This window comes from Squalius cephalus (genome assembly GCF_949319135.1).
Source record: "Squalius cephalus genome assembly, chromosome: 9".
Taxonomy (NCBI): domain Eukaryota; kingdom Metazoa; phylum Chordata; class Actinopteri; order Cypriniformes; family Leuciscidae; genus Squalius; species Squalius cephalus.
This window is the reverse complement of record NC_137130.1, coordinates 26,858,045-26,879,119: the sequence shown is the minus strand read 5'-3', so window position 1 is coordinate 26,879,119 and position 21,075 is coordinate 26,858,045. Positions and strand designations below refer to the sequence as shown.

Genomic DNA, 21,075 nt, shown 5'->3' with positions numbered 1-21,075 from the left:
AATCTCTTATTGACATTGTGTTTGCACTGTTAGTTATGATGAAAGCATTCGCGTAAGTGCAGAAATCTAATTGCAATGACGAGATCACTGCATTCATGTGCTTAACATGTCTGTGATCGGCTACAATGCTCATCACCGCAACATGTCATGCCACGATCTAAACATAATGCTATAATCAACTAGCCTAGAAATCTAGACACACCCTAGCGGCAGCAAAATGTATTTCGCAGCCAGGGGGGTCTAGCAACTCTCAATAGACCTTCTAGCTGCAAAAACCAAAATTGGGTCAGGCCAATCACGTCGTGTATAGAGTAGGCGGGGGCGGGCTTAATATATGACGACGGCTGCCACTTGAAAACAAAGAAGAGCTGCTGCTGGAGAACAACGGTCTTTCGAATCGGCTTTGGCCGCGACTCTGGAGGACTTGGAGTTAAGTTTTTCTTTGAGAAAAGAGCATAGTACGGCACTTAAGTACTTCTTAAAAAAAGGAAGATGTGTTCGTCGTTTTGCCGGCCAGATATGGCAAAAGTTGAATCTATCAACTAAGCTCCGCTGTTGGGAAAACGCTCTGGTTGGTTGAAGCGCTGTCCTATTGTGTGCAGAGGGAATTTGAAAGACAGCCGTTTATCCCGCCCCTCGGATTAAACCGCGTCTATGGTGAGTTTCCAGACCTAACATCTTGATGTAGGTCTGGCTTGCCAGGCTAATAATCAACACTATTCATGATGAGTTAACCTCGAGAGAGTTGTAATAGTAGAACGTGCTAAAAGATTTCGAGAGTTCCACAAGTAATACTGAGCTATTTCATATGCAAAGCTGTTAGCCAATCACAGCAATGGGCGTTTACACTGAAGTCTCACACAGACACACCCCTACTATACAAACAGAGCGTTCAAATCAGAGGCTAAAATCAGGGTCGGAAAAATGCCTTTTATTTTTAAATTATGACAATTTTTGATGTAAAAATCATACAAATATTATAATTGCACCCCAGAAAACATTATAAAATGTTTTAATAATTCAGTTCGTAACCCCTTTAAAGAAATTATATAATTATAATAAAAAAACAATTATGTTATAGCAAGCATATTTGTTAAATGGTAACTACTGTATGAAGGGAACAGAATTACAATTAAGACGGGCTTCTCAAGTAATTTTACGAACTTCCAGTTAAAGCCCCGCCCACTTCCTGTTTTATCCACATACATATCATTTTGAGATTGTTAAAGATGCGGATACAGCGAACATCCCGTAGCCACCCACACTGCCAAGAGTGGCATTTAGATGAATATGTAGGTTGTGCGCTTTCCTACAGCAGTTAAGAAAGCATCTGATCATAGCGATGTGGATATGTTTGCACCATCAACTCCACACTCCAATCAAGTCAAGTCGCGTTTATTTATATTCCATTTTATACAATTAATTACTTTAAAGCAAGCAGCTTTACAGTATCAAACATAAAACGTGTCATGTCTCTTTCAATTACAATTCAAAATTAATTTTCTACTATAAAGCAGCTCTCCAGTGATCTCGATGGAATGAACAGAAGAAATGAACTGGATAAGTTTTCCACGTCAAAGAAGGCGGAGCTTCAGAGCCACACCAACCTATTATGTAATTCCTGCAGACCAATGGTAGTTTAAAGGTGTTTACCAAAATTTTCCAGAAAGTTTGAGCTCCAACAAACTCCAAACAAACTTTGTTTTGGCCAGATTTTGTTCGAAATGACGAAATGACATCTGTTCGTTCTTCGATTTCGCTTGAAGAATATTTATCTAAGACTATCGCACAGTTGATCTGTCTCATATCTACATTTTCTAAAAGGGAAACTGCTCTCAATAACACCAATGTTACACTTATCAGGAGGCTATGAACTTCATTTCATGTAGTTAAAACAATATTCATTATCACAGGAGAATCTGAGCTATTTTTCCCCAGTCTAAACAAGCAATGTCACAAATGTCTGGGTCATTTAATCCAGAGTCAACACGAGCTGCTGTCTAGGAGCTAAAATGTTCTGTGAGGATAAAGTGTCCGTAGACCTTATCTATCGCTCTCTCTCTCTCTCTCTCTCTGAAAGATTCACGATGTTTACAGCTGGGTAGTGGAAACTTACAGTGTCATGTGACCAGCAGCGTCCCGAATCATTATCACACTGGAATGTTACCGTAATCCTTTTATCCTTTACAGAGCGAGAGAGAAAGAGCAGCGTGTGATCTAATCAAAGCACACTGAACTACACTGCTCAAAAAAATAAAAAAAATAACGCGGGGAAGGAGATTGGAAAATTAGACACTAGAGTAAATCAAAAATGATAAAGCCGTGAGAAAGATACTCAGGAAAAAGAAAAGTGATGCGGAAAAATCCTAAGATTAGAAGTGTGAATTGAGCATTTTATCATACACTAAAACTAGTGTTGTCAATCGATTAAAAAACAACTAGATTACACATTTTTTTATGTGATTGATCGCAATTAAAACCACTTATTTTTTTAATAGAAGCCATTATAATTTTATAATATATTAATTAATCTCCAAATTATGGATATTATATATATATATATGGATTATATATATAAAAGTAGCATATATTTTAAATACTTGTTTAATAGCATTATGAATGAAGGCCAGTATCACTGATACTAATACAGCTATGATGTCTCAATGATGATTATTATTATTAATTTTTCAATTTTAAACAATTATAGCCATTCAACATTACAGCGTAATTGAAAGCTATAAATTGTTTTAACATTTATTAGGCTTAAAAAATATAAAACTTTTAATTTTAAGTGAACTTAAAACAATCCTCACATAAACCCATAATGAATGTCATATTTACCTGTGCCCTGTGAAATATACAGAAATTGAATAAAGTTATCAAACAGTCTGCACTGCATAATTTATAATTAAATATAGATTAATCCTTATTAAAGCTACAAAAGTTCTTTAGTCAAGAACAGAGAGTAATTTTCTCTGTTCGCTTTGTTCTTTGATTAACATTAATGCCAGACAGTATTAGTAGCCGCTGACGCACATGATGCAGATCTCACACGCTTCTCATTTTCACACAACTCTACGTTCATTTCAAATTTTAACTCATTTAAGACCGCTCTTATGAAGATACTTGACAAAACGGACAGTTTGGCATAATTGTGAAAGAGAACTCGATTCTAGCGCGCTGTCTGTGTGTAGGATACTGGCGCGTGTCTTTCTGTGTGTCGTGTGTGTGTCACATAAACAGGACATTCATAGACAGCGAGTTCTCTTGTGTCTTGTCGCATTAGAATGGTTTAAAATCATTTGCATGAATAAGAGCGTTATCATATAATGTAACGCTAGCCAAAGGATGACAGAAAAAACAGATGCTGCGTTTATTGCGTTAAATATATATATTATTTTTTTAACATTGACAACACTGACTAAAAATGATGCGAAGGTTTGCATCATTATACAATGATTTGTCTTTCTAAATTCTAAATTAATTTCTGACAACATAAAATGCTTTGCTAGCAACTAATCAACACTGCCATGACAAAATGATCACGCAAACAAAGTTTGGGAAAAAACGGTTCACCCTCAATTCTCGATTACTTTAGAGGTAAATAACTCTGAAAATGTCCCATTGATTCCAGGGGTGCATCTGCACATTTGCTGAGGGCTATGCAAGATCAGTGTTAGTGAACAGAGTTGCTGTCATAATTCCACATTTCAAATGTACAGCTTTTTCTTCAAGGAAAATTGAGCAAAAATATTGATAATGCATCATGCACTATACAAATTAGACTCTGGAATAATAATGCCCCTCCCCCAAATAACGTTTAGCCAGTCTGACTAGCATTAGCAAGTTGCAAATCATGTCCATGGATGTAAAAAAAACAAAACAGAAAAACTAAAATTCCTTGGTCCTGACTAAATTTCCTGTTTTATAGGAAATACAGACAACTCTAATGACCTCTCTGTGACCTTCAGACAAAAGTTAAGTTTAAAAGGGGGTGATATAGGAATGAAATGAGTGGGAAATGAGCCTTTCCAGTGCTGAACTAAATCCTGGTTTGTGCAAAGAGCAGGAACGGCCTATTCTAAAAGTGTCAGTATGACATGAAGATGAGGCACTGTGTTCCAGAGTAAGATGAACTCAAGAGTCACGCTGAACCCTTGCCTGACAAAGGGAACAGCCTGCTTCTCTTTCATTTTCACTAGCGCTTTTATCCTTTTCTTTTTACATTCTGAAAATCATGGGGAAGATTTCTTGAAATTACATCCTGCCCCCTTTTTCTATCCAATTTACAATCTTTCTCCGTGATGCTTTATCCCATTTCTCTCTCTTCCAGTCACGTGAAGTTTAGCTGAGATCAGGGTGACCCTTCCGAGCGCACTTCATCCTCTCCAAAACTGCCCCATTAACACCCCATCAGAAAAATGGCTACTCAAAAAAAAAAAAACACACACATTCCCACTGAGGCCTATGGCCATTAATCATGGTGTGAAACCAGTGTCACACCCTAGACATGGCTCCCTGCACCTACACACACAACACGCCAAAAGATTGTGACATACCCCCATTATAATATTTTTTTTATTATTATTTAAATAAACTCGTACCTCAATGCTGCTACATATATATAGCTTTATTTATTTGTATCATTTATTGTCCATCTTTTTGTATATCTATTGTTTACATTACTTTTCATTATCTTTTCTTAGTCTTCATGAATGTGTTACTGTTGTTCCCTGAAGGAACTGTTTCGTTTTTAACAATTTCCATGCAATGTGCTAAAAATGACAATAAAGTTGAGTTTGACTTTGACACGGTATATACAATACTTTCTACTTCACCTCAGTTGAACTGAAAGTCCATCTAGAGCATATAGTGCAGACAGCTTGAGTCAGGCAGACTCATATCAGCGTCTGATAAAGTGCACTTACAATATATTTCCAGTGGAATGCCGCTTTACCTCATTTGACCCGACGGCAGAAATGGATTGAAAAACCTCTTGTGCTGAGCGTATAGAAACATAAATACGTCCACAAAGCTTGACCTCAGTTAGTCTCTACGTAATATATATATGATCCTCATGGGAAACATACTCAGGATATGAACTGCTTGATTTAAAATTAGACTCTAGGAGAGGCCCCCACATTTCTTAATAGGTGACATTTATTACCCTACAGTAATAAAATGAACAATCAAAATACTACAATCATTTTACTTATTAAAATATTCTATTTGTTATTATTTATTTTATTATTTATATTTGTTCTTCTTCAGTGACTTGATTATAATTTCCATTGCACACTATTTTAAAAGTATGATATTATACTGCAGTTTGATTGAAATTGTTGGATACAGTAGATATTAGGGTTGGGAATCGAATACCGATGCTGAACTGAGTTCTCTTCCGCATCTTTTTGCACTTGAATGGACAAATACACACAAAAAGGTCAAAATATCCTCGTTAACACAGTCGGCTATGTCTGAGGTGAACGTAAACAGTTGACAAAGAAAATGCACGTGCAGCTCTTAAAGGGACAGCAGCCTAATATTCCTGCTGTGTCTCTATAATAACGTTAATCACAAAAGACAGAGGAAATTCACTCGCTGTTCTTGACTGAACAACTTTTGTAACTATATTTGTAATATATATTTTATTTGTAAAGTGCAGTGTTATACCTGCTGTACCTGAATACCTGAAAATCTTAAAAAAATATATTTATTTCAATCGTATCTTTGACCAGTGTTATTTATTTGTGCGGTTGCAAATTTGTTTATTTGTTCTATTTTGTTTACTGAGTGTTTACTTATCTTTAATAATGCTTGAAATTTATATTAGTTAGGCTAGTTGCTTTTGTTATGGTATTTGTTTAAACCATAGGCAAAAGTTCCTTGTGTAAGTGTTCTTTAGTACTCGTCACTTATTTGGGTCCCCTGGAAACATTTCTGTTGTGTTCTGTTCTATTTGCAGCGCGTTTCTGTATTTGTTTGTGTTGTGAGTATTTGGAGCACACATGTGTTGTGAAACTGATGAAGATGTTTTCTTAATTTGCAGGTGTTTTTCTATTTTGCATGCGTTTTCTTCAGTCGCAGCGCGTTGAGCTCTCTCGGCCACCGTACTTTAGCCCTATTTTTAATCATGGTATTCAGCTACAATGAAATGTTTTGCAGTAAGACTTAGAATAAATGTGAAAGATATCCAGAAATTAGGAATCGATAGGCAGAATCGGAATCAAAATTCAAACGATATCCAACCCTAGCAGAAATTTAAGACCACTCAGGTGGAAAGGTGTCAAAATTATCCATTTAAATTGGAGTACAAATATTTGATACATTTAAATCTAGCTACTGTTCATGCTATGCTAGTTTTACCGTGGATAATAGCTTAGTCTACTGTTAAAAAGTTTGGGGTCAGCAAGAGTTCTTAGTATTTTTAAACAAAGTTTCTCATGCTCACCAATGATGCATTTATTTGATTAAAAATACAGTAAAACGGTAATATTGTGAAATATTACAATTTAAAATATGTCCCATTACTCCAGTCATCAGTGTCACATGTTCCTTCAGAAATCATTCTAATATGATGATTTGTTGCTCAAGAAACATTATTATCAATGTTGAAAACAGTTGTGCTGCTTAATATTTCTGTGGAACGGTGGATTATTATTTTTTATTTTTTTCAGGATTCTTTGATGAATAGAAAGTCCAAAGAATATGAACAAGAACAAGAACAAGAACATGAACATGAACATGTGCTTTTAAATGGGACACCTATTTGTACCCTAGTCATGGAAAGTACCTTACAACTCACAACAGCGCCTAATTGAGGGGTTGAGGATCTCACCTGCTCAGGAAGCTGGTGAAAGACAGTCGCACCGGGTATCCATACCGGATCATGCGGACCATCTCCAGAACCCCCACATACTGGAGCTGTGAGGACACGTGGAAGCTGTCAAACACATCAGGCTTTCCGGCGTTGTTGGGCCTGACACATTGGACAAAGTGGGGAGTGCATGCTTGCAGCTTACTGGTAATCTCACACAGAGAGTTCTGGAACGAGACAGAGCAGGAGAAGAACACAGGTGAAGCTGTTGTTTACATGACATTACATTCAGACAGATCAGTTTGGCTCAATGACTCTGTTTGCTTCCATTTTTGTAGCAACATGAGTCGTGGTGCATCGTCCTCTCACCATCTGTCACCACTTACGAGAGGGCCCAAACCAAACCAGGTTTTTTTTGTTTGTTTGCTTTTTTATTTTGCATTATCTGCACTAACTTTGGGAGAAAACCTGTAGAATGGATTTAAAGAAATACTTCAGTCAAAAATTTTAATTCTGGCATCATTTACTCGGCCAAATTTTTATATTTTTTTGTGAAACACAAAAGGAGAATAAATGATAAATGTACAGGCCACTCTTTTCCATATAATGAAAAGTAATGGGGACTGGAGCTGTCAAGTACGGAAGAGGATTAGGGCCAAGTAATAATAATAAAAAATAAAACACTGATCAAATGCGTTTTTCTCAACATTTCATTTCGACTTTTTTTCTCGAAACACAACGACTTTATTCTCACGATTATTTTGACTTTTTTCTCGAAATTTAACGAGTTTTTTTTCTCGAAACACGACTTTATTCTCGAAATGTAATGAGTTTATTCTCAAGATTGTATTTCGACTTTTTTCTCGAAATTTAACGAGTTTTTTCTTGAAACACAACGACTTTATTCTCGAAATGTAATGAGTTTATTCTCAAGATTGTATTTCAACTTTTTTCTCGAAATTTAACGAGTTTTTTCTTGAAACACAACGACTTTATTCTCGAAATTTAATGAGTTTATTCTCAAGATTGTATTTCGACTTTTTTCTCGAAATTTAACGAGTTTTTTCTTGAAACACAACGACTTTATTCTCGAAATTTAATGCGTTTATTCTCAAGATTGTATTTCGACTTTTTTCTCGAAATTTAACGAGTTTTTTCTTGAAACACAACGACTTTATTCTCGAAATGTAATGAGTTTATTCTCAAGATTGTATTTCGACTTTTTTCTCGAAATTTAACGAGTTTTTTCTTGAAACACAACGACTTTATTCTCGAAATTTAATGCGTTTATTCTCAAGATTGTATTTCGACTTTTTTTCTCGAAATTTAACGAGTTTAATCTCGCATTATAGTGACTTTAATCTCGAGATGGTTTTATTTTTTTATTATTGCTTGGCCCTAATCCTCTTCCGTAGTCAAGCTCTGAAATGACAAAAAAAAGAATAAAAATAAATAATTAACTGAACCATAAATGCTGTGCATGTGACTCACGACTTCAGGTGACTTGAAATATAGTGCATAGGTTGTATAGACATTTTGTTGTGTTGCTTTGTTTTGTCACTTTGGAACTTAAAAGTCCAGATTCTTATTCACAATCAGTATATGGAAAAGAGCGGCCAGTACACAAAACCAGTCAAATTTACGCATTTGGACGATGGTTTTATCTAAAGCGACATTGCCTTCAAGGTAAATATACTTTATCAGTTTACATTTAGTGGTTCAAACTCATAACCCTGGCTTTGCTAACACCACGCTCTACTGTTTGAGCTACAGGAATGCCACATTTGGAACCACAAGAGGGAGAGTTCATTTTCATTTTCAGGTGAAATATTTCCTTAACGTCTCCGGCATGGGAGGTGAGCGCACTAGCATGGATGCTAAAGACCACAGCCTTTAGCGTCAGTCGCTAGTGCGCCTCTTGAGGCCAGGGGAGTGAGGTTTTACCTGCACAGCTCTTTACTTACTAGCCTCTGTTACATATACTTTGGGCTTTTAATGGAGCTGAAAAAACTAGTTATATTGGTAGCGGAAAGTGCAATAAAATGTGTAAAAATATTTCATAAACTGTGATAGATGTGTAGAATGTGTAAATCTGCAGAAGTTTCTGCTGAGCTTTGCACATGAAGATTCTGTGTGGCCGTACTTTACTTACGAGGTACAAACCCAAAAAAGCTGGATCTAAATGATGATGTCACAGGCATATGAGCCTGTGCTGTGTCAGCACGGTCGGCAATGAGCCTGCTATCGCCATGTGACATTTCTACTGACGCCAGCCGACAGAAACAAGACGGGAAAGACGGCGCCGCGGGCCGTAACATACTGTACAATAAGCCATTCAAAGACAAACTAAAAAAAGCTGCCAATTACGACTGTTCCATCTTTCCGTGAGGGTGAACGCTAATGAAAAACACATTAGCTTAGATGTTATTTATTATTGTTGAAGGATTTCATGCTGCTTCTACCGCACTTGTCTGGGAGCTATTTAGGCGTGGATAAATACCGCATGTGTTTGTGCGAACGGTGTGCATCGAATGTTCTTTATGATGTAATCATCCCTGAACAGAGGGGACAGATTACACAGGAACACTGCGTGCTCTTCACATAAACCCCTGCATTACCCCTTACATCTCATGGTGCAGAAACAGGGTATGAAATCAGGTCACGTAGTCTTAGCGCGTGTGAGCATGAACACATACCTGCATACCACTGGCATGAGAATAATGAGGTCATGATTAAAGCGAGAACATGTCTGTATGTGAACAAGAATGTGACGTTATTTTAATAGGGAGGTGTGTTACAAAGGGACACTTGCATTGGTAGAAAGGGAGAGGTGTGTGAGTTTACGTTGAAAACATCAGGAACAGGAATCAAATTAGGTTCATGATTCTCTGTGAATGTCCGTATTTTAATATCTTATTCCTTATGTCTTTTGTTTTAAGGTTTTACAAATCTTGGAAATATTAAAAAGTTTGTGTTTACATAATATATGTGTATGTACTGTACATACATTTATATTTATATATATAAATAATACATTTTTCATCTTAAATATATACATGCATGTGTGTGTATTTTATATATTACAAAATAATTATACACAGTACAATTTCCAAACATTCCTTTCACAAATTTTGCAATCCACTGAGATTTTTAAAACCTTAAAACATAAGGAATAAGATATTAAAATACGGACATTCACAGAGAATCATTAACCTAACTTGATTCCTGTTCCTGATGTTTTCAACGTAAACTCACACACCTCTCCCTTTCTACCAATGCAAGTGTCCCTTTGTAACACGCCTCCCTATTAAAATAACGTCACATTCTTGTTCACATGCAAACATGTTCTCGCTTTAATCATGACCTCATTCTCATGCCAACGGTATGCAGGTACCGGTATGTGTTCATGCTTACACGCGCTAAGATATACTATATATTATGTAAACACAAACTTTTATTTTGGATGCAATTAATCGTTGCACAGCACTAATAAATAACCATCTAAAGACCAATGTTTTGTGAAGCATCTAAAGCTTCTTGAATCTTAACAGTACAGCAGACATACACTACTGTTCAAAAGTTTGTTATATATAAATAGGATTATTTGTAAGTATTGAATTTTAATGTATAGTTTCCATCTCTACATATGAGATCAGTGATGGTGTGTTGAAGACATCAGTGAGCTTTTCTCTCCCACAGTAACAGTGAGCCTGCTGTTCATTCATACAGAATCCAATTCCATCTACAATCACCCACCCTAATCGCTAAAACATCAGCAGGCCACAAACCACACTGGGCCTATGAGACCGGCACGACACTGGAACACTTCTAGTGTTGTTCAAACCACAAACACATGGGCCTTTGAGATGTCTTCCTGGCAGATCTATACTGTTTAGATGCAAGGCAACTTTTTGTGCTGTGAATCTGTAGGCTTTATTATGAGATCCAATGCTGTTGGAAAGAGGAATTTAAATCCATGGAGCGCGATGAACATCTGGATGGGCCGGGTTGGATCAGGTCAGGTTTGGGAGCTGGAAGTGGTTCTACTGTGGACTTACCCTGAGCTGCACTGCCAAAGTGACTGGACCACAGCGCTCCAGCCTCTGCAAGAAGGACGTCGCTCCCTTCTTCTTCAGGAGCTGCAGAGGGAAATACAAGTAAGACTTTTAGACCATCCATCCATCCAACTTTATTTACCACTAACTAAAATCCCTTTTCTTTTTTTTGTATTTACTTAACGTAAAGCCTGACACATAAAAAAAAAGAAAAAAAAGAAACGTGTTATTTTTTAAGAAACATCTTTAATGGGACAGTTTATGACATGAACCTATGGAAGCTTGTTTCCGCCACAGAAATACAAATAAAAAAGGTAATTGCGACTTTTTATCTCACAATTCGGACTTTTTTCTCACAATTGTGACTACAGAATTGTGTGATATAAAGTCGCAATTGCGTGTTATAAAGTCAGAATTGTAAGATATATTCTTACTGTTTGGTACTGCATGTTTATATCTCGCAATTCTGACTAAATAACACGCAATTGGGAGATATAAAGTCAGAATTGCATTATATAAATTAACAGTTAAGTCAGAATTGCGAGATATAAACTTGCAATTCTGAGAAAAAAAGTCAGTCTTTTTTTCCTTAGAATTGGACTTTATAACAGAAAAGATGTCAGCATTGTGTGATATTAAGTCGTTATTGCGAGAAAAAAAGTCAGAATTGCGAGATATAAAGTTGCAATTGTGTGTAATAAAGTCCAAATTGCATGATAAAAAGTCGTAATTGAGAACATTTTTTAGTTTATATCTTGCAAGACTTGCAAGCAATTGAGGCTTTAAATCACGCAATTCAGACTTTATATCTCGAAAATAGATGTAAACTCGCAATTGTGAGAAAATGTCGCAATTTTCTTTTACAGTGTTTTATTCTGTGGCGGAAACATGCTTCCATATGAACCCTTATATGAAGTTTATGACCTTTTTTTTTTTTTTTTTTTCAAAATCTAAAAAAAGTTTGCATGTGTTTTTTTCGTTGAGTACCATATTTGGATTTTTGAACCACTTTTATGGACCATATATGATATATGGATCTCATAATGAAGGAGAGAAAAAAAGTTTTATTCAGAAACCCAAACTGAGCAAAAACATATTTATATGGTCAAAAAGTAGGATGAAATTCTGATAGCTTGCAATGTAAATTCAATAGTTTCCATCCACCTATTTTTATGCACATTATGGGATATTGCATAAAAAATAAAATAAAAAAAATTGCGGTCAATTGAGGCGGATACATTTTCTAGCCGATAAAAAGACAAACTACGATGGAAACACATTTACTGCATAAATCCCTCCATGCGCAGCAAAAGACTTTGCCTCAACAGAGGATGTGATTGGATTAACCAGCAGACCAATTTCATTACACAGCATCTCGAAACTTGGTTTGATCATTTTGAAATGTCTGACCCGAAGTCTGTCATCAAAATGATTTGTTTTAATTCCCTTCCAGGACTGTCGCACATGACTGCATTCCCAAAAACCAAGAATCCGAACACAAGATAACATGACAGCGTTTCATCTGCGTGCTCTGAGACACAAGTCTGATGTAGGAAAAAAGAGCCACAGTAGCATCCCCTATTGCAGCAACTTCCATTTTTATTAGATATTTTGAGCCAATATCCCAAGAAGTGAAGATTTTGTTCTCTTGAACACATGGGATGGAAACGCTGATTTATTCGCAGATGTTTTATGCAATATTAAGCATAAATTACATTTTCAACTTTAGATGGAAACATAATACTGAGATCTTCATAAAAGTACAGCAGACTACTTACATAAAATGGATATAGATATATCAGCTGTCACTCTTTATCTCTCAATAATGACTCACTAATTAATAATGCTAATTTTTATGAGCAAAGTTCGGTAGTTCAATACAATGATGACTGAAAAAAAAAAAAAAAAAATCCTCAAAAGCCTGATGTATCATATTCGATACTCGCATTTTAACATTATTTTTTCCCCCTAAAAAATGATGGATAACCAAGTAAAAATATATAAACACCTATACTTTTTTGCTAAAATTCATAAACTATCAATCAGACGAAAGAAGGCATGTAGTAGATCGTGTACAACAGTGTTGATCATGCTGATAATTTAGAGGCCTTAGAAGTGTGCGCATCAACTATGATCCAGTAGGCTTTATAGGGTTAAAATCAGTTGGTGTTAAGGTAGCACTAGTGGAATAAAAAAGTCAATTCTTCAAGTTCACACAGATTTAGTACATCACATTAACTAAGAACATCCACTAAACATTTGACAAGAAAGGGTCCAGATATTTTGTCCTACTTTTTATTTATCCATCTATTATTTTATAACGTTATAAGTTTCATTTATCACAATTTTTTTTTTTTTTTTTTATGTTTTGCTTAAAGTGTGCTTGTGCTATGTTTCTCTAAATTAAATGTCACTTTCATTGATATGTTGTTATTGCGATAATATTCATGCATTTTTAAGAATGGCTTTAGTGTTAGCAAGGCCACTGTATATCAGGAGAGTAGAGAGAGGAAGGAGATGCGCTCTAGATGTGACTATTCATCTTCATGCCCTTTAAAGATGATGTTGGCATGGCAACCGAGTTGTAAGAGCTATGAATGAATCACGCAAGAGCAAACAAAACAAAAACACATACATAGTAAAATACACACAGTTTTCTGTATATTCACCCAGAGGGGAAATACTGACGACAGTATTTCTGTTAAAGGCTGAGTGTGTCTATGCGTTCCCTTTGTCAATAGGTCATAATCCAAATCAGCACTGGTCATCCTCATAATCCTGATACAGTACGTCCTGTACTTGAATCTCTACTTGGATCACAGTCATGTCATTTGTGGGAATGGTTCAAATGGTTTAATGGATCTGGGTCATTAATAGTAAAGTACTAAAATCACTTAATTTAATTTGAACTACAGGTGACTCAGAAAATGGAAAGTTACCGGCATCACAGTTCTGCTATATCATCATTGTGCCCTTTTAACCCTGAAGGGGGTCATTTCTGGGAAATAGCGCACTGTAAGTCACTCTAGATTGCAGTCACGGTTGAATTATAGTTAACTTATGACTATGTGTCTGATTATTTGTCTGTAGTGCATCTGAACATCATGATTCATGAAATACAGTGAGATTCATGCAGATTTTGTTCCAGATAAGTGGAGTAAGTGGATATACACACATATAAATGTTGAAAACAGTTGAGCTGCTTAATATTTTTGTAGAAAACAATACTTTTTTTCAGGATTCTTTGATGAATACAAAAGATCAAATGAGCAATATTTCAATCATGAAACCCCTCCAAATAGTTTAAGCATGTTTATGAACATGGCAATGTTAAAGGGGACTTATTATGCCCCTTTTTACAAGATGTAATACAAGTCTCAGTTGTTCCCAGAACGCTGTTTTTGTGGATGTATCTTTAAATGCAAATGAGCTGCTGCTTCCCACTCATAGACTGTAAAAAAATATGGACTGCCATCTTGGCCTTGCGTCACCGCACGTCACTCCCGGATAACTAAAAATGGGCAAAGAGGCGGGACGTGGGTGGAGCTGAGGTGCGTGGGTGCTGAAACCACGCCCACCTAGCTCAACATGATCGAGTTAGCTCAGGCTAAGGAGCTAATGCTATATGCTACAGGCAGTACCATTGCAAGTGCTGTGCCAAGTGTGTGACCGCACAGGACCTCGCGCTAAAGTGACAGCTGACTTGATGTAAAGCCAATAGTTAAAGTTCAGGTTTTTGCTCTTAGAAATACTATAATAGCTAAAATACATAGCTAAAAGTGAGACTTTGTGTGTCATGATGCTGTATTATTCTGCCAGTTAAAAATGTATTATGCAGTAACTTACAATATTGATCTGAGCGTGTGTGTGTGTGTGTGTGTCTGGGTGATTCATGTGCATGCATGTCAGTCAGCGCGGCATCGCACGTCAAGTTCATAGAGAGCTTTATTTTAGAAAAACAGAAAATCACTCACTGCTTTTGACTGAATAACTTTAGTAGCTTTAATAACACACATTTCTTACTTGAATTCTGCTGTTAAATGCTCTGGCGAAGTGATAAACATGGCAGATTGTGTACAGCTCACTCAGGAAGGGGTCTATGCTAATAGAGCAGAGTCCGTCAGCAGTCGTGGGCGGGGCCTGTGCAACGTGACGCCATAAATGCTAGAATCTGCTTGTTCTGAGACACTGCTTATGATTTATGGGGATTTAAAAAAGAAGAGTGGGTGGATTTTTACCATTATAGGGGGGATGTGTACACAAATTGCCAACACACCTTTTTGTTATTAAAATTTTCATAATAGGTCCCCTTTAAATATTGAGCAAGCAATCTCATTGGCTGCAGAATCGGCAGAGGCCAATCAGCGTGTGCCATGCGGTAATGATGTGATTGCTTGAAGATTGTATGTATGTAAAGGACCTATCAGTGTGCGCCCTATAGAATGACATTTATTTGAAACAGATTTACTTTTGCAACAGTATAAGTGTATTTACTGTAAATTGGATGAATTTAATGTGCCCTTGCTTAATAGTAATAAAAATAAAATACAAATCTTACTCTTATGGATTAGAAATGCCAAGTTCATGGGTTTAGTTCATATGCTGTAACACACATACTGATCAAAATATACCTTAAAATGCAATGCAAGTCACTTTGGCTAAAATAATATACCAAATGCATGAATGCAAATAATAAAAAGTAACATAATAATACCAAGACAGAGCAATTTCATGCCTGTTGGCTTGTTCTCCCAGTACTGATCTGCTGACATAAGACAAACATGTTGGGACAACTATCTGTTCTTTTCAGTACAGCTGGTGTCAGAATCAAAATTATTTATATATATAAGTGTCAATTAAAAGTGATATAATATTGCTTTAAAAACAAACTGTGCAGTGTAAAAAGGAACAGTTTGTTTTTCTTCAGTCAAACAGCTGTTCTGGTAGAAAAGGGCAGACACTGATGACACGGCTCAGTCATTTAGTCTCTCAGTAGGAAAGAAAATGATTATATTTCGCAGCAAACTGCTGGTTTAAATCAAAAACTCTTCGGGGTGCCCTGATTCCCAGAAAACACCATCACCATGCTAAATTTTCAGGACACACTATAAAAGAAAGTCAAATAAAATCTGCCTTTCATCCCATTTCTCTCATCAAAAATCAAACCAAACCACTCATTTGTGATTTTCTGTTGGAAACTGCAGTAGGATCACATCATGCTACTTTATATTACTGTCCCAGTCACTCTATGAGAACTGAATTACTGCTTATGTAAGAGTGTAACCAGGATATGTGGGTAACCAGGGGTGCCAGAGCTTCACGTACTGGGTGTCTTATATAAGACTGTGCCAATTAGACCGCTCATACACACGATGACGATGACACACACACTTCACAGCACTGACCTGACTACTGACAGAAGAAAAGGAAAGGAGAGATGGCATATACGATTAAAAGACAGAGACAGGAACTGAAGAAGCAAAGACAAAAGAGAAGAAAGCGAGGGTCAAATTTGATTGATAAAAGGCAGTATTAGAGGGTGACTCTCATTAAACATGTCAAGAATGTGTGGGTCATAATTCACCGCAAAATCATAAGAATAAAGAAATCATATTTTGGATATAGAAAATGAAGGACATTTTTTGACCACTGTTTGCTTTGATCACAATATTGCGATGGAAATTTAACCCAAAAATGTCTTATTTATTACAAAACTACGTAGTTATTTATTTTTATTTTTATTCAATAACAGTAAATTACAGACTTTACAAATGAAAGGTACTTCATCTCATTTTGTTTGGAATTTGATGGATACAAGGATAAAATTGTCAAAACGACTGAAATGGGGTAAAAACAGTTGTGTCACATTATAAACTATTAGCAAAAGACTCAAAACAGCAATAAACATGACATGGGGGGGGGGGGAAGACATTCTGAACATTACCATGACTTATTCATTTGTGGCCAATTCTTTAAGTTGTTTTGGGTAAATTGTGGCCACGTTTTACTAATTCATTCCCTCATTTATGAAAATTTGACTAAAACTAGGGAACAAATTAGTACAACATGGCCATGATTTATCTGAAACGAGAGATCAAACTAAAAAAAACAATAACATGGCAATTCATAGCAACAAAATGTACGCTTTTTTCCCCCGAATGTGGGCTCTGTACAATACATTATGATTGGTTAAGACATGTGCAAAGTTGTAAAATATTTGAATTCTATAGGGTCCTTAATCTGGCAGTTTATTAATGTACACGTTGATGTGACATTAAAATTGCAAAGCAGATAAAACAATGTCACACTTTAGATTAGGATCCAATTCTCACTAATATCTAACTATTAATTATGACTTTTGGCTCAATAAACTCCTAATTACTGCTTATTAATAGTTAGTAAGGTAGTTAAGTCTTAGGTACAGTATTGACTAGGATTAAGGGACGTAGAATATTGTCACACAGAATATTAATATGTGCTTTATAAGTACTAATAAACAGCCAATATCCTAGTAATATGCATACTAATAACTTAAGCAACTAGTTAATATTGAGAATTAGACCCTAGATGAAAGTGTAACCAAATAATCATTATACACACATAAATTTAGATTTTAATTATTTTATTTTTTTTGTACAAAACAGTTCTGGACTCTCAGTTGAAGGCGTATAATCCTTACTGTTCTCATTACTATACTGTGAAAATAGTGAAAAAACAAACAAACAGTGATTTATTATTTCATTTGTTAAATGTTTCTACAACTACATGGTAGTATTTGTTCATTTCAGATTGTTTCTTTAGATTTTGTGGTGAATTCTGACATGTTTTTGTGAGACTGACCCTAGAAATGAGCTCAGAGCTAATGCCTGTGACAGAGAGAAAGAGTGAAACGAGAGACTGACAGCACATCGCTGAAACACAAACTCAGTCTGAGAGAAAAACAGACCGCGAGTATAGGAAAGGGAGGAGGGTGACTGAGAAAGGCAAAGAGATAGAGCTGTGTGAAGAGCAAACACCCCGAGTGACGCATTTGTGTGTGTGTGTTTGTGCCTGGTGTGACGTGGTCGGTTAAAGCCCTGTGTTTTCTCTGAATGGGATATCTGGATGTGGAAAGCTGATCAATGAACAGAATGTATTTGGGGTAACGGTGTGTAATTTAGGTCACTTCCTAGCACAGGCTCGATAAGCTAAAAATAAAACGGCTCGGGAAAAGGCACGGTTTGTTTGGTCATGGACTATGTCCGACTTGTTTGCGGCAGAGTCATGTGTTGCATGATCGCCACTGTGTGCGTTTGTGGAGGATTGTGAAGTCACACGGAGTGCAAACATAACGCTAGTTCAGAAACACGTCATAGTGGATGGAGGGAAGCCCACATACACACGACACACAGTACACAAAGGTCTGTTCACACGTCTGATGTGACCAAATGACGCAAAACAAAAAGTATTGGTTAATTCTATTATTGAATATCCCAAGCAGTGTTGAATCTTTTCCACAGCCAAACAATTCAGATCAAACCCGATGCTGAATTTTCTTCATTCTTTCAACAAATCATTATTGCTTTTGTCACAATAAAAACAAACAAAAATACATAAATAAAAAAATAATATATATATATATATATATATAAATAAAAAATGATATATATATATATATATATACGCATTTTTTTATATTTGTTATTAATAATAAATAATATGTTATATATATTTTTATAATATATTATATAAAATATAGATTTTTTAAATACATTTAAATAAACCTAAATTAACAACAAATAAAACACATTTTTATAATAAAATTCCTTTACAAAAATATGTAAATAAATACCTAAAGTATTTATACAAATATAATGTATTTATTTTGTTTTAAAAAAAATAAATGAAAAAAATACATTGAAACATATAAATAAATAAATAAAATGCGTTGCAATGCAATAAATGTTTAAAAAAATAAGAAATAAATAAGTGCATAAATATTTTATAAAAATATGTATTTACTTATTTTTGTTTTATTTGTTGTTTTAATAACTAAATAATCATTTATATAATTTTATAAAATATTATATAACATTTAAAAATATATATTTGAATAAATATAATATAGAATAGAATATTTTTTTAAATAAAAATATTTATCCAAATTTTTTTATTTTATTTAAACAAAAACAACAAAATACATAAAACAAATTAACAAAAAAATATCTAACATGAAAATACTTAAAAAAAAAAATAAAAAAAAATGAAGCTTGTGTAAACAGGCTGTGAAGATTCCACAGTTATGTAATATGTACCTTGTTCAGTTCCACATATTTCTTGGCATCTCTGGCAGGATTTAGTGTAGTGCTCTTGTTAAGCAAAGTGCCTTTGGGCCCACGAAGCTTCATCCTCTGGTGGTGGGGAACCAATGAGCCCGTCTGAGTCAGCTTACACTGGAACATTTGATGGATGAGCACGTTCTCGCTTGCTGCACAAGGGGGAAGAGAGATGGAGAGAGAAAATAAACACAGGGCTACACACGTTTGGAGCTTAATTACGCCAGGCGCCAGAGCTAATTGTCTCCCCTCATTTACACCATCCCCCATGAACAGCCTCACAAACAACATAACAGCGGCCCATTCAGATCTCAACGTGTGCACACGCTCCTGCCTCATGCCGACCTCTGACCTGCTTAACGTGAGGGAGAGGAGGTGGAATGTCAAGACTTCCAGGAAAAGCACTGCAGCAGGGACGGATGTTAAGATTACAGTTGTTGGGGATTAACTAGATGTTAGTTAATAGTGACGCTACTAACTTGGAACAGCTTAAGTGACTGCTTTTGAACACTTTACATTAGTCTCATAATGCTCCTCAGCACACAAAAGACTTGATTCACTACTGATTTGAACACGTCTAGAGTTAGAATGTTGGAAAGCTACCTGATACTCTAATAAGTGCAGCACAAGCAAATATTGGGCAAAATAGTCAATTTGTTATTACACTAAACTATGTTTAACGGTACAGCTTTTGATAGGAGCTACGGTTACCATGGTCCAATTTATTGAACATCGACAGGTTGAAAATAGCACAAAACTCCCATTCCTTACTTTTCATAACAAACAAGATGTTTTGGGGAAGAACATCCTTGTTCTTGTCCAATGAGCCCGTCAGGTCGTAGGTCATCTGCAATATAGGACACACAAACACACATGAGTTCACCCCTAATAATAGCCCTCACGCTCAGCATGACATAGAGTGTTGACTCTCCGGAGGACTTCTCAGAAGTGTGTGACTGGGGTTGTGTTTGTGTGCGAGTCCCCGACTGAGCACATGACCGTGAGCTCAGCATGAGCATGTGTGAGCTCGCAGTTTCCCGTAACCCACCTTGCCGGCGTAGTGATTGACAGTAAACGATGGGCCCTGGTCTTTGGGTGGGGGGTTCCCATTGCCATCCTTGGTTGTGAGGGAGACGGCGTCCGTACAGGAGGAATCCAGCTGTATCTGCACTCGCTTATAAAGGTTGACTTCACATGGCCTGAGGGACTGACTCTCCTCATCAATGATGCACAGCAAACCCTGAGGCTTCTGTAACACACACACACAGTTACACTGAGGGCTATTGCGGTAAAATGAGAAAGGAATAATGTACTGTGGGATGGTCAATAGCGCAAAATAAACTCAAATGTGATCAAAAATTTAACTTTAGCCTGAAGGGATTCATTTTATGATAGCGACTGGTTGACTATACCAGCTTATTACACAGTTATTTCAAAATGAAGCACGAGTTGAAATTATTATTTTATTATATGAGAAGAAAAAGACTATAGAGTGCTATGAGAGACATGAAACTATAGCACAGCTATGTAGGAGATATATATATATATATATATATATACAGTACCAGTCAAAAGTTTGGAAAAACACTACTATTTTTAATGCTTTTGAAAGAAGTCTCTTATGCTCATCAAGCCTGCAGTTAAAAAAAAAAAAAAAAAAAAAAAAAAAAAAAAAAAACACTAATATTATTACAATTTAAAATAATGGTTCTCTTTTTTAATATACTCTAAAATGTAATTTATTTTTGTGATGCAAAGCTGAATTTTCATCAGCAAGTACTCCAGTCTTTGGTGTCTTATGATCCTTCAGAAATCATTCTAATATGATGATTTGATACTCAGTTATTATCAATGATGGAAACAGTTGTGCTGTTTTATATATTTTTTT

The 21,075-nt window shown here is 35.8% G+C and overlaps 1 protein-coding gene across 7 annotated transcripts in view; it reads right to left on the bottom strand.

Annotated features, from left to right (window-relative positions):
* myo16 (myosin XVI) overlaps window positions 1-21,075 on the bottom strand; it is a 231,488-nt gene that overhangs the window by 44,001 nt on the left and 166,412 nt on the right. For all 7 annotated transcript variants that reach the window (XM_079881644.1, XM_079881643.1, XM_079881645.1 and 4 more), the window contains exons 23-27: window positions 20,236-20,436; window positions 19,959-20,034; window positions 19,167-19,339; window positions 10,876-10,956; window positions 6,839-7,044 (exon numbers count right to left, since the gene is read on the bottom strand). In XM_079881644.1, the coding sequence (XP_079737770.1) occupies window positions 6,839-7,044; window positions 10,876-10,956; window positions 19,167-19,339; window positions 19,959-20,034; window positions 20,236-20,436 (737 nt within the window). The remainder of the gene's footprint in view (window positions 1-6,838; window positions 7,045-10,875; window positions 10,957-19,166; window positions 19,340-19,958; window positions 20,035-20,235; window positions 20,437-21,075) is intronic.